Here is a 13,467-nt window from a genome sequence, read left to right on the forward strand (position 1 = left end):
AGAATGTGTTGCCGACGTTTACGGGATGTAACAGATTGTGCAAAATGAGACAGCTCGTACAGTACATGAGGGGCAATATAGATTGGAGGTCCTCTTATGGCTCCCCAGGCTTGTGCAGGATGGAGTAGCTTAGGTACCCTGCCGTGGTCCTTGCATGCCATGCAACAGTTATTTCAGCGTACAGCAGAGATTTGTTAGGCAAATGTTCTGGCACTGAAGAACGTGACTTGTTTTTTATTGGCGATCTTTAGGTATTGTGCTGGTCTTCTGACTTTGCCTTCTCTGCTGGTGACCATCTGTGCTTTCTTAGTGATGTTAAAATTATTTGAATATGGTCTTTCCTGCTACCACCTCCTTATTATGTGGTCCACCGTCTCACTTTGCCATTTCTTTCCAGGGCATTCTTTGACGCAGTTTGTCCGGCATTGTGCAGATCACTTCTTGAACAGTGAGCATAAGGAGATCCGGATTGAGGCTGCACGGACATGCTCCCGTCTGCTTACACCGTCCATTCACCTCATCAGTGGACATGGTCATGTGGTCAGTCAGACTGCTGTGCAAGTGGTGGCTGATGTGCTCAGCAAATTGCTTGTGGTTGGGATAACTGATCCAGGTAAAAGAAGCTCTGAGGTTTTGAGATATTTGCACTGAGCAGCATTTGTAGCTCATGAGTGTAATAAAACTTTGTAAGGGATCAATATCTCAGTTATGCGGTATGGCTGTTGTCCTGTATAAACATTGTAATAGCTTGTGGAAAATTGTGATATCACTGCTTTTAAACCTTGTTGGATTCAGTGTATGGTGCTTTTGTCATACATTGTTGTTTCCTCATCATTTTCAACCCTTATTTATTTATATCTCATTAGAAACCTATGGTATGAGTAGCAACTTTTTGCTGTGGTAAAACTCCACTGTAAAGTAAGGGGAGTAGAAGATAGCAGTGGCATCCATCAAACACTGAAAAAGGAGGCTCGACATTGCAAGCATCTCTTATATACAAAGAGTACTAGAACAAGCCAATCAAGGGCCACTCTTGATCTGCTTAATCTTTGCTTACATACGAACCTTGCTACGTGGCTTAGGAGCAGGCTGCAACTGTCTATCTCTTCAGTTTTCTTTTAGGGATTTTTGCTAGGAATGTTTTACGTGTCATGCAGTTTGTGAGTAACCACCCCAACCTCCAGCCACTTGATTATCTCTTTAGGTAAAACACCTCTGTGGCTGTACGCAAACTGGCCGTTTTAAATTGAGTAATGATTTCTGAAGTGAAGTTATCACACACCTAAGATCAGCCTTCCTGAAGCAGCTAGTTGTCCAGCCGATGAGAGTGACACACACATACAGAGATGTCATGATACTCCGAAGAGCTGGAATCCTATGTTTATGCCATAGAGATTAGGAGTTACCTCTTTTTCCTCTGAATCAGCTAAGGAGTGATGTGAGAACCATATTTAAGCCCAAACAAGGCTTGAAGTAAATTGTTTTCATTTAAGCATGCATACTCCCAAAAGTGAAACCAAACCACTGTTTGTGTTACCTTATCATCCATGGTCACCACAGACCTCCTATATTGACCAAGTCTCTGTGTCATTTGAAACCATACAGACCAGTGTGGATGGGGATCTAGTGTCCGAGAGGTAGGCTACTGGAATACTGCGTTTTAAATATTATTCTACACAAATAAATAGCTATATTTTCCACTACAGAAATATTGTGAAGGTAAGTATTTAAAAGTAAGGATAGAATCACTATACTTAACTCCTTGTGTATGTACCTTGACAATATATGTCTCCAAGTTACGTAGATGTAAAGTTGAGAATACATTCTGTACTTTACTAATAAATCCTTAACTACACAATATTTGGGTAGTCGATTTTTTTGTTGTAGATATTTTGATATTTTTGTAGCACACTATGTTTTTGGTCGATATTCTGCCATGCATCCGTCTGAGCGTTTAGTGAGGACTGTAGATCAGTTTGGAGATTGCCAAATCCCATAGATGGCTATAGATTAGTGTGGAGGTAGCTTAGTCAGCCAGGTGATAGAGGGAATGATTCAAGATTGGGGTATATTTATATATATATTGTCTGAGAAAGCAGTATTTAGACTTTGGCTGCAAACAGAATTTGGATGAGCAAGAAAGGTTTTGACTATTGGTAGTGATACATTTTTCTGGAGAGAGGTATTTTCGGGGAGGGGTTGGGAGAACAATATAAACCAATGTGGTGGTGGGGCTATCCTGACAAGAGACGTGCTGACAGTTGTTTTGATGGTAAATTATCTAAGAAGGAGGGCTGGGAAATACTTAGTTGCAGAATGTTAGGAGATATTGGAGGAGGTACTTTTGTGAATAGACCTACCACCGGAAGGGCAAATGTCACACACTGTGCTGATGTTTTGAGTAAAAATATCCTTTTTTTGCAGATCCCGATATCCGGTACTGTGTGCTGGCTTCGCTGGACGAGCGCTTTGACACTCACCTAGCACAGGCAGAAAATCTACAGGCACTTTTTGTGGCCCTGAACGATGAGGTGTTTGAGATAAGAGAGCTGGCTATCTGTACCATTGGGCGGCTCAGTAGCATGAACCCTGCCTTTGTCATGCCATTCCTACGCAAGATGTTAATACAGGTATAGTCAGGCGTGGAAAGTAACATTTTGATTCTATGATGATGCTTACGTTCATGGTTTTTAAATGGAGGAGTGTGCAATCTCATGAGTTTGGGACATGCTAGCTTTGACACAGCTAGAGTGCATCGACTTACTTTTTCCTTGTGTGACTGTTGGGACTGTATAGTTATATGGATGTCTTTTGTTTTCCTGGAGCAGAATGAGGATTACATGCTGTCTCTGGCAGCTGGCTATGTTGATGGCTGCTTAAGCCGCCACAGCTTCTTGGATGTCTATGGCTGCATCAGTATTCAGCGTGTGTCAGTCGATGTGTGACAGTCTGTGAATAAAGGTTAAGGCTCTAAGATTGTTTATGGTCTGTTGTTAAAGGGCTCTTTTTGGCTCCTAGTCTTTCTATGGCTTCTATGGGCTTACAAGATAATGGCCTGTATGTCTTTTTGGCGGTGCTTGGGGCCTTCTTCTGTGGTTGTCTGTTTCACACTTTCATTAGTGACTTTTGCTGGATATAGGGCTGTCTGTGAAGCCATTTATTATATTTTTATACCTTATTGGCTTTTGTGTAGCACATTGTTGATTATCTGTACCTTTAACAGGCTGCGCTTACTTTACATGTTTCTGTCCTTGACTGGAGTCGGATAGTAATGACACATATCAGTTATTGTGCTGTGGCTCATATCTCAGTGTGATAACAATTTCTTGTTCATTGAGCATTGGTTGATGGAGTGATGTGGCTGATTAGAACATCAGGGAGTTTATATATCTTCTGATTTGGTAGGCATACCCATTGCCAAGCAGATAAAATTATTCAGGTCAGGACATGTGGCTGCATAAGATGTGCAGCTGGTTGTCTGGTTCATGGTGTTCTAAGCCTTTGCAAGGCGTGTGTGGTATTCTGTCGAATCTGCTCCTTGTGTTTGAAATTCGGATGCCTCCACAGAGGGTACTGAGGTTGCAGTCTCTATTGTGTTGAATTGCAATGTAGTGTGTGTGTGGTGGTCCAGCAAAAAATATATGTTGGGTTTCAGAGCTACTATAGCAACTAGTTCAATTAAAGGCATGTGATTCATGTATGTATGTGGTTTCTAAAGCATGAACCTAGCCAAAAGGCAGCGGAGTGTTGTACAGGACCAAGGACAAGCATAAAGTCAACGAGTGATAGAAGCGGAAGCTGGTTTGTGGCTGTTTAATACATTGTGATAATTTCACACCTTATTTTTGATCACTTGATTTTTTTTATATAAATGATCTGTTTAATGTGTTCCTCAGCTTTACGCTGTTGAATTAAGTTGTTCTATAAATTCATATGTTTATATTCAACAGCGTATTGATGTATTGATTCATCACTGTTTTAGTAGATGCTGCATAGGCCATCCGTGGCTGTTTGTTGCTTCAGAGCGCTATGTCTGTGATGGACGTTTGTCCACCAAAGACAATATTTGGCTTTTATGAATACCTTTTTGTAGAGGACTTTAAACAAATGTTAGAAGTTTTGCTTGGCCTTTCTCCCTGTCTCTGACACGGATTGTCTTGCTCTTTCTGATCTTGTTTTCCTTTTTTTTTATTGCGGCGGGGCATATATTCTGACCCGCCTTGTCTGTGGAGTGGTAAATCACCATCTGACATTCTCATTTTGGTATCTTAACATGCTTTCTGGTGCTACAGATTCTTTAATGGGTGATAATGAGAACTACATTTATGAAGAGTTTGTGTTCCCCTGCAGATTCTAACAGAGCTGGAGCACAGCGGCGTTGGGAGGAACAAAGAGCAGAGTGCACGAATGCTGGGGCACCTGGTTTCTAATGCCCCTCGTCTCATCCGACCATATATGGAGCCTATCCTCAAGGTGAAATATGTGTCCTGTTGCATTGTGCTTGTGCTAAGGTTTATTCTTCAATAGATGAGGATTCTCACTACATTTCTTTGATTTTCCCAGGCACTGACTCTCCCTCTTCCCCTCATTGCTATCCCTTGGTGTTTACTCCTCTTCCTTTTTTTGCTCTCCCCATTTCTGGCTTTCATCTGCTCCTCTCTGCCTGCTGCTCGCAGGCACTGATTCTCACTTTGTCCCGCTCTGCTCGCATGTGTGGACTGTTATTCCACTGTAAGAGTCTCTGATTATTTGTTGCACACACTTTCAGACTCGCCTCTCATCACTTCATAGGTACCGAATCTCATAAGGATCGTTGTAGAAAATGACTCGCTTGTTCCCTTTCGGGTCCTATGAGATGCTTACTGTCACTCTACCTCTCCTGAAAGCTGAATTGCTGTCTTTCTCCATCTACTTATAAAAGGCAAATCTTACCCTTTCCAGCTATTCTCTGTGCAGGGCCGCCTCCATCTAATCCTATCTACATTATTCATATTAACTGAGACTCACTGCTACCCTTTCTTTGCTTCTGGCCGTAGCGGACTGTAGCTCCCCCACCTATATTAATCACTAATTCGTCTCTCACGTGTTAAATCCAACTGCCCCCTTTTACTCCTGGTGGGTGCTGTCTCCTTCCCTGAGACATTGATTCTCTATCTGACCCACTCTGCTTTTCACAGATACATGGCTCCACCCCATCCTCTTTCTGTTCTAATTGCCCATTTATTCTGCCTCCTCCTTTGTCTGCCGTTCACTGGCATTGGGATTGCCTCTTGCTCTCTGTCCTCACAGACACTAACTTGTCTTCCTCTCTCTGCTCTCAGGCGCTGATCCTTAAATTGAAGGACCCAGACCCTAACCCAGGGGTGGTGACTGGAGTCCTTGCTACAATCGGGGAGCTGGCACAGGTAGGTGTACCCTTGTATGAAGATGTAATAATGTCAGTCTCTTTTGTATCCTAAGATCTCATGTGGCCCTGGATTCCATAGGGTTAGTCAGTCTTCCACAGACAAGAATATCCATGACAGAGATAGTGTAGCAGCCAGTGCAACAAATTTTTAAAGTGGGGTACCATGAACGACTGGTTCTGCTACCCAAAAGATCAAAGGGGAGCTCAGTCACAGAAGAGAGGCAAATACTAACTGCAAGCCTTTGTTTCCAGAAGATGACTAGGCGGGCTAGACTTGATAATTCCCAGTAAGCTTTTCATTTGGGGGGAGAGGCTGTAAGAGCTCTCGGTTAGTTGTAGGTGTTTGCTGGTAAGCTCTGCATCTTACACAACAGTGATTGTAAATGTAGAGAAGTCTCAACTTAATTTGAATGTTACTGCTAGTTTTAGGTAACTTGTATTGGCTGGAGGGGTTTGGTGTGTGTTTTATAGACCGGTGTCCTATGAAACATATTTACTTACAAATTACTTACTGGAGATGTCTGGTGGTTTATATGGGCTCTTGGTCTCAAGTCTGCACAATGACTACATCTGCTCAGTGGATATACAGGATACAAACTCCTATGTTTAAGTGTGTTAAAACTGCATACTGTACCTACAGTTTATATTAGAGCATCATCATCTACATTCAGCAAATTGCTGGTTCTCATATTGCGCTTTTGTCCACTCCAAATGTTCTGCTACTATCCTTATTTGAATAGATCTTTGCTGTTTGAGAAGGGCTCCATTTGAGGTCCTGGAATCCAAATTTGCACTTGTTCTTCTGACCCAGTTTAATCTGTTGTTGATCTTGAACTTCCCAAATTACTTTTTGATTCTATTGAGGATGGTCCATTACTTAAGATCTGTTTCTATTGGTGCATTTGTGTGGGCCTTGCTTTACACAGATTGGTTAAGAAAATACACCTCTCTCCCTATGGTGCGCTATAGTATTAAGCCATATCAGGCTGCATGTGTGACCTGCACAGTTCCAACTTGTGAAACACTGGGGCCAATTGCTGGTCCACTAGTCCAAGCCTTTTCAATTCTACCCATCTCTTTTACCATCATTGAGATGGTAGTCTGAAGCTTCAGACGATTACTGGTCTTGCCTCCTGCCCATCCTGAAAGGCAAAAATCTTACTTCCAATGTTTTTTTTTTTAACAGTCATTTGACAAGGCCCAAATGGATCTGTCCACCTTGAGGTAATGCCAAACAGCCGACCGTATCTATCAGAAGAGTGCTACCCCTCATAAATGCATTACAAATGCAGTAAACTCACACATCAGGTGTAGAGACAAGGGTTCAACAAATAATGTAACACTTTTGTCCTTAGTGTCATTAAAGTAGTGACTTCCCCAAAAATATGTGCAGAGTGGCGGATTATGAATGAAACTGCTTGAACCTGCCATTGCTGTGGGGTGATAAGACTCTTGTTTCCATCTTACATATTTTCTTCAGACGGAGAGGCGAAATTAAAGAATACTCTCATGAGTTAGTCTTCAAGGACAGTGTTATGTCTGGGACGCCTTTCCTGATAATGCATACTCTTTTACAGGTAAACCTGGCCTTATTGTATGGCAACATGAGTGCACTTACTCGTCAGAGAGTGTATGTGTCAGGCTCTGGGCTTAGGAAACTAGTATTTTGAATTGTAATGTTAACAGTGTGTTCGAGATTGCCGTATTATTTTCTGAAAATAATATGGCGATCTCACTCATGCTGTAAACATTATCATTCAGGCTACAGGTTTTCTAGGTCCAAAACATCTCCCTCTCCCTCTCACTGTCTCTCTCTCTCCCCACTCTTACTCTTACACTCTCTATCTCTCACTCACGCACACACTCTCTCTCGCCTGCTCTCGCTGTCTCTATCTCTCTCCCTCCCTCTCACTCTTTCGCTCTCTCATATTAGTGCTCTCATGGTGGCATACAGTCAGGCCTGGTTTGCAAGTTAACATGTCTGCTTTACCATGCAAAAAGCCCAATCATATGAAAGCAACACAAGTTTTTTTTGTCCCTCCACAGAAGAGGGGATACTAGATAGAAAAAAGAAAGGTATATGGGAGAGGAAGACAGTATAACTTGCCAAAGTAAAAGCATGAAAGTCGCTTTAGGCAAGATTAAGAACAAACAAACTGGAAGCAGTTTAATAAACAGCTGCTGAGAAGAAGGATATACTGTATCTTTTGTAAGGGCCTGTAAGGGACACTGACAGGTTTGTAGCAGAATATGAAAAGGAATGTACCAATATATAGGTTTTACAATGCATAGAATGTATCATTACTTATTTAAATATTTTTGTATAATGCTAAATCCTGGCCCCTTGCTACCTTTTCAGAGTGCTCAATGGTGTCTTTTTTCTAAGAAGCAGTTCAGTCCAAGAACTCCTGGTCGAATGTAGTCATTCTGATGAGGATAACGGTCTAAAAGAAGACCTTAAGGCACTGGTATATGTTGATTATTGGTTTGTTGAGAGTTTGTAAGCTCGTTGTTGCGCTATGTCGTAGTCGTATGCAAGGGTTACTGGTAAGAAGTGCAATTATTTATGTTCATGCCAAGGATGGGGTATTGACACTGGGAAGGCAAGTTTGGGTTCTGTCCAGCGAAGTTCTAGATTTTACTAGGGAATGAGAGTTTTGGTTGATTTGTTATTAGTGAGCATAAAGAAGCAGCATGGTTTGCAGAGTCAGTGGGGGTGGGGTTATTCCAACAGATCTGACCAGTGGGAATAGCAAGGCGCTGCAGATGGTAGAATTTGGTAGGCATGACCTTTTACCTAATTGGGATAATGTGGAGACTTTAAAGGACCATGTTAGACCACCCACTCTAATCTTGGCGTAGCTGGGACTGTAGGGATTTATGCTTTTTCACTGACAGTATGGGGCCATAATGTAATCCACATACATTTGACAGGATCTCAAAGAGGATTGTCTCGAAGACACTCAACCACATCTTCACAACCAGTGGTGTATGTCATCACCCTAGGTGTGATATGGTGGATAGAAACATCATTGGGTCTAATCACTTGAGTGTCCTGTTCTTCAAGGGACAGCGTCCTCCACCAAGAGGGAGACTGTCTGGGTGGTGACAGTGTCAAGATGTGGAAAGTAGATCGTAAAATTATCTCCTGTCCTCTAAGATGAAATTTTACTAAGTATAGGGACAGGGATAAGGTTAAAGGCAGGGCGATGTAGTGCAGATGGGTTATTGGTCCACGACATCTAGTGGTCTGGTCGACATGTTTTGGCCAGGCAGTCACCCCTAAGGGTCTGAGGCCTTTGTCAGGACCTTGTTTATGTGAAACCTAGACTTTAGGGAATCCCTTGTGGTAATGTGTGTAAGGCAACTAACTTACAGGTCTTTATTCAGTGTTAGTACTCTGCCGGGAGTAGATCTTTAGTTATAGGCGTAGTTTTTAGCCTTTCAGGACTGGAGAGATCGGAACAGCAGTACGCTGGATGGCAGTGTACCAAATCATGACAGACTGATCCATGTCCTCCTGTATTCCATGGTGCACTTCCATATTCCCATAAGGCAAAAGAGTGCACCATATCACACCTAGGGTGATGACATACACCATTAGTTGTGAAGACATGGTTGAGGGTCTTCGAGACAATCCTCTTGGGGACACCTGTCAAATGTATGTGTTTCTCTCTCCTTTTGATTTGGGATATTGCAATGGAAAGCTGAGTGAACTTCTGGTTCTCTCTCTCCCACTTCTGATTTAGGGCATAATTTAATCGCCTGGCATATCAGGGGTATGGATAATGTTACATAGAGGCATAATGTGGAGGTATATGCTTGGACATGTTCAGTTCCAGTGTTACAAGATACACATCTCATTTATGAGTAACATATGAAGTTAATCAAGACATGGAGGGGTCAAAATGTTTTGGCCATGGTTTTCTCTCTTTCCATTGGTCTTAGCCCTAATGATTCAACTCATCTGTTTATTAGAAAGTAAATGGTGAGTGAGGGCCTATCACCTACTGGCAGGAAGGCGGTCTGCTTGTATACATGAAGGTACATGTGGAGGCAACTCAGATTCTCCTTGATTATGTATCTTTTGTGGTGTCCTCCTGCAAGGCAAATTGCATAGTGTTTATTTCTTCTAGAGGCTTGGTTGTTTCAAACAAAAACAGTTTTTGGTAGTACTGTAAGCATTTTTACTGTGCAGGTTGGACCCAGTCTCTCCTGTTTGCTGAAGGGATGGCTCCTCTGTTACCTGTATGTTGTTGCTGGTGCAAGGGAGCACTCTATGGTTCCTGGTAATGGTTGGTGAAATGTCCTTATTTCCTGTAACCTTTGCTGTGAAGTGAGAATCTTCTTTATGTTTCCCTCTTTCTCAGATGGGTGAAAGTTTCGGTGGGCACATTCTTCATGCCCTAAGTTTTATGCTGATGCTTTCAGCCCTCAATGATTCCGATAGATGGTTATGAATCTTTTGATATTTGCAGCATGTGTTTCCTGTGGAGCAGGAGCACTTACATAACATAGAAGTGTTAACTAGTATAATCAGACTCTGTTACATGAAGATTGTTTTGGTTTCAGTGAAGTACCCTTTTTGCTGCCTGCATATGTTTGGAACAAGGTATCTCTGTCACATGGAGGTGTTTGCTGATTTGGGGTGGGTGAATAGTCACTGCTGTCTATTACCTCCTTATAGTTGCTGATTTTGAGAGCAGTCTGCATTTGCATCGATTTATTCATTTTAAGAGACAGTTTGCTGTTATGTGTAGATGCTGTTTGGGAGCTCTGTGTGTTTAGATGCATTTCTGACCCAGTGTTGATGGATGTCTATGCTTCCTAACAATGTTTGCTTTAGTTAGTAAGGACCTCTGTGTAAAGTATGTGTTTGCTAGTATAAGAGGTGGCTTTCTCAGTAGAGAATTCTTAATCTTCCCTCAATTCCCTGTTTTCTTTCAGGTCAGCGGTCTTGAAATGAGGAAGTGGATGGACGAGCTATTCCCCATTATCATGGACATGCTGCAAGACTCCTCACTTCTTGCCAAACGACAGGTAAGCAAGCGTCATGCACACGCATCTTTGATTTTCTATGTCTGCTACATGTAGACAGTGTTTAGGTCCGCATTATGAATCCTGTTCTAATTGAGATTCAGCCGTAAACATGAGTTTGTTGCCCAATCAAGAGTACGAGTTTTGCGGGAAATTCTGCACCCTTGGATTTTTCCCTTCACATTGTGCCAGAAAGACATGGTGCAATGTATAAGCATGTAAAAGTGATTTGAATGAGTGGAAAGCTTCAGAAATCTGTGGAACTGATAAAGACTTCTAGCAACAAATCCCTGGCATAGAATTATCTTCAGGCTTTAGATTGGATCCGGAAATGTTTTCATGAGTAGTACCCCTGAATGCCGGTAGGTGGAATCTTTCGGCTCCGAGTGGCATTGTTGTCCACTCCAGAAGTGACATGCACAGCTCCTACAGGATGTCGTCTTGGAAAACAGCTTCAAGCCCTGCGTGCCTTTGATAATGTCGGTGACGGAACCGCATCTATTTTGCGTCTGGTGCTGCAAGTGTGACCACAACGTGAAAACCGACGTTGACTGCTGTGCCATGCACTCCTAGACCTTGAGCGAACACTCCCGCAAGCTCCTAGCCGTGCGATGCCACCACGGTCTTGATCCCGATCGAGAGAAAGGTCTGGAGATCGGTTATGGAGCACAAGATTCAGTTACACTCAAAATCGTCTTCGGACAAGTCCCACAGCAAAAAGACAAGTAAGAAGTTGAAGAGGTCTTCACCTTTGTCCTGTCCGTCAAAGTCATCTAACGAGACGAGGGTGCATCTGCATTCAAGGCCTGGCTCCGTTGTTGAGCCTGCGCCTTGACCGGCTTCATTCGTTCCCGAATTTCCGGGAGCCAGAGCAACCCCCACCCAACTTTGTGAGCTCTATGAGGCTTGCACCTCATATTTGGGCGTTCCATTCCTGCTGGTGTGCCTTCGAGCACAGCAGGGTCGGGAGAGACCCCTACTGGTTCTCCGCCGGTGGTTTCGTCCCCAGCTCCAGTTGGGCCTCGTGCATTCACAGATGGATCCGGTCCACCGCTGGCCCCACCATCTCAACCTTGCCCGACCCCAATGCTGATGCTCCCAGCACCGCTGTCTCCATTCTCATCACTGCCTCCGACACAGAGCCGAAGGATCGTCTTTGACTCTGGCACCAACTGGAGCCCTACCTTCCAAGTTGGACCCCGAGCCATAGTCCTATGGATTGGGTCTCGGGGAGGATTGGGAGCGGTAGCTCCTAAACCCTAACATGGACTGGTGTGAGGAATCGGGGGACATTAGCTCATTTAACTGCTCTCCAGATACTGGCATTGTCTCTCCTCCTACCGTGGCTAAGGAGGAGGGAGCTTCTTTTGCTATGGTGGTGAGAAGGGCGGCCGAGGTCCTGGACCTTAGCCTTCCGTCAGTGGCAGTCAAGAAGTAACGTCTTGACAGAGTTGCTTCAGCCAGGAGTGACCCCTCAGAACCGCTTCCCCCATTTAATGAAACCGTCAAAGACGTCCTGCTGGGGACATGGTCTAAACCTTACACAGGGTCTCATGTGAACAGGCTGATTGCCTGCTGTTATGGCGTCGCCCCGGGGGACCCTAATTTCCTCACACAACACCCTACCCCGGAGAGTTTGGGGGTCCAAGCTTCCACCTACCATGTAAATCCTGGCGCATTCCCTACCACTACACCAGATAGGGAATCCTAGTGGCTGGCTACCTTAGGAATGAAAATCTTTCTTCCACTACCCTGGCACTGCGGGCTGTGAACACTGCATGTCTTTTGGGGCGATACTTCCATGCACTGTGGGATTCGGTTGCGCAGATGCTGTCCATGTGTCCGGAGGAGGCCTGGACCCTACTTTCCCAAGCTACTACAGCAGACGGGAGACATGCAGCTAAGTTTGCGATCCAATGTGTTCTGAACAAGACCAACTCGCTAGGCAGAGCAGTTTCTTCATCGGAAGCCTTACGGCACCTCGCCTGGCTGAGAACTGCTGACTTTTTCAGGGATGTCCAATCATTGCTCATGGACATGCCCTTTGATGGTTCCGTTTCTTCGGAGAAAATGCAGAATCAGTGCTGGATCGCTTTAAGGATAGCAGGGCTAAGGCCAGGTCCTTGAGCTTTTTCATGGCCCCTCTTCAACCTGAGTCCGCCTTTGCTCCTTTCGTGGCCACAGAAAAGGCATCCAGCCGCTTGTTTACTCACGCAGCCTCCATGCTGCTTAAGCTTCTCTGCATGGCTGAGGATGTTATACCAACAGACCCTGTGGTTAGGGCAGCCAGAGGTCTGGTCAGTCCACCACCACACCGGCAGCTGCAGCCTCCAAACCCCTTTAGTTTGCCCTCCTACCATTATGGACATCCAGTGGGAGGCAGGATATGCCATCACCTGCCGCACTGGAAGTCAATAACATCAGATCGCTGGGTTTTTCAGATTCTCTGATGGAGCTGCTCCCTCACCTTCGTGACCTCCTCTCCACCCATGCCACCCGCTTGCGAAAGGCTGATGGAGGACCATTTCTCCTTATTCCGTCAGAAAGTGACAACTCACTTGGCCAAGAGAGCCCATGCTAGAAGTAGGTTGTGGTTGTTATTCCTGCTACTTTCTGGTGCCTAAGAAGGACAGAGGCCTTTGTCCTATCCTAGACCTGCTCCCTCTCATTTTCTCCATCAAAAGGGATTTGAACGTGGATTTCCCCTGTCTTCCCTGGATCCGGGAGATTGGATGTAGGAAGCTGGGTTTCTGTTGCAGTAAGACCCACACACATATTTTTTGTGAGATTTCTGATGCACTTTGACTTGATGTGCCCTGGGTCCCTGTCAATCAGGTTCCCAGGTCCTGTGTTCTTTCCCAAAACTGTACATTGGTACTCACAATTAGTGCCTCTCTGACCACATGTAAGTCCCTTATAAAAGGTACCATGGGTACCTAGGGCATTGTGACCAGAGAAGGCCTCTAAGGGCTGCAGCACATATTGTTCCACCGTTAGAGGTCCTGTACCTTTACACACACACT

At 44.3% G+C, this 13,467-nt stretch overlaps 1 protein-coding gene across 2 annotated transcripts in view; it reads left to right on the forward strand.

Annotated features, from left to right (window-relative positions):
* MTOR (mechanistic target of rapamycin kinase) overlaps window positions 1–13,467 on the forward strand; it is a 938,810-nt gene that overhangs the window by 209,899 nt on the left and 715,444 nt on the right. For both annotated transcript variants that reach the window (XM_086921314.1, XM_086921315.1), the window contains exons 12-16: window positions 398–613; window positions 2,425–2,630; window positions 4,351–4,473; window positions 5,322–5,405; window positions 10,355–10,447. In XM_086921314.1, coding sequence (XP_086777440.1) covers window positions 398–613; window positions 2,425–2,630; window positions 4,351–4,473; window positions 5,322–5,405; window positions 10,355–10,447 — 722 coding nt within the window. The remainder of the gene's footprint in view (window positions 1–397; window positions 614–2,424; window positions 2,631–4,350; window positions 4,474–5,321; window positions 5,406–10,354; window positions 10,448–13,467) is intronic.

Source organism: Lissotriton vulgaris, chromosome 5, assembly GCF_964263255.1.
Source record: "Lissotriton vulgaris chromosome 5, aLisVul1.2, whole genome shotgun sequence".
Classification (NCBI taxonomy): Eukaryota; Metazoa; Chordata; class Amphibia; order Caudata; family Salamandridae; genus Lissotriton; species Lissotriton vulgaris.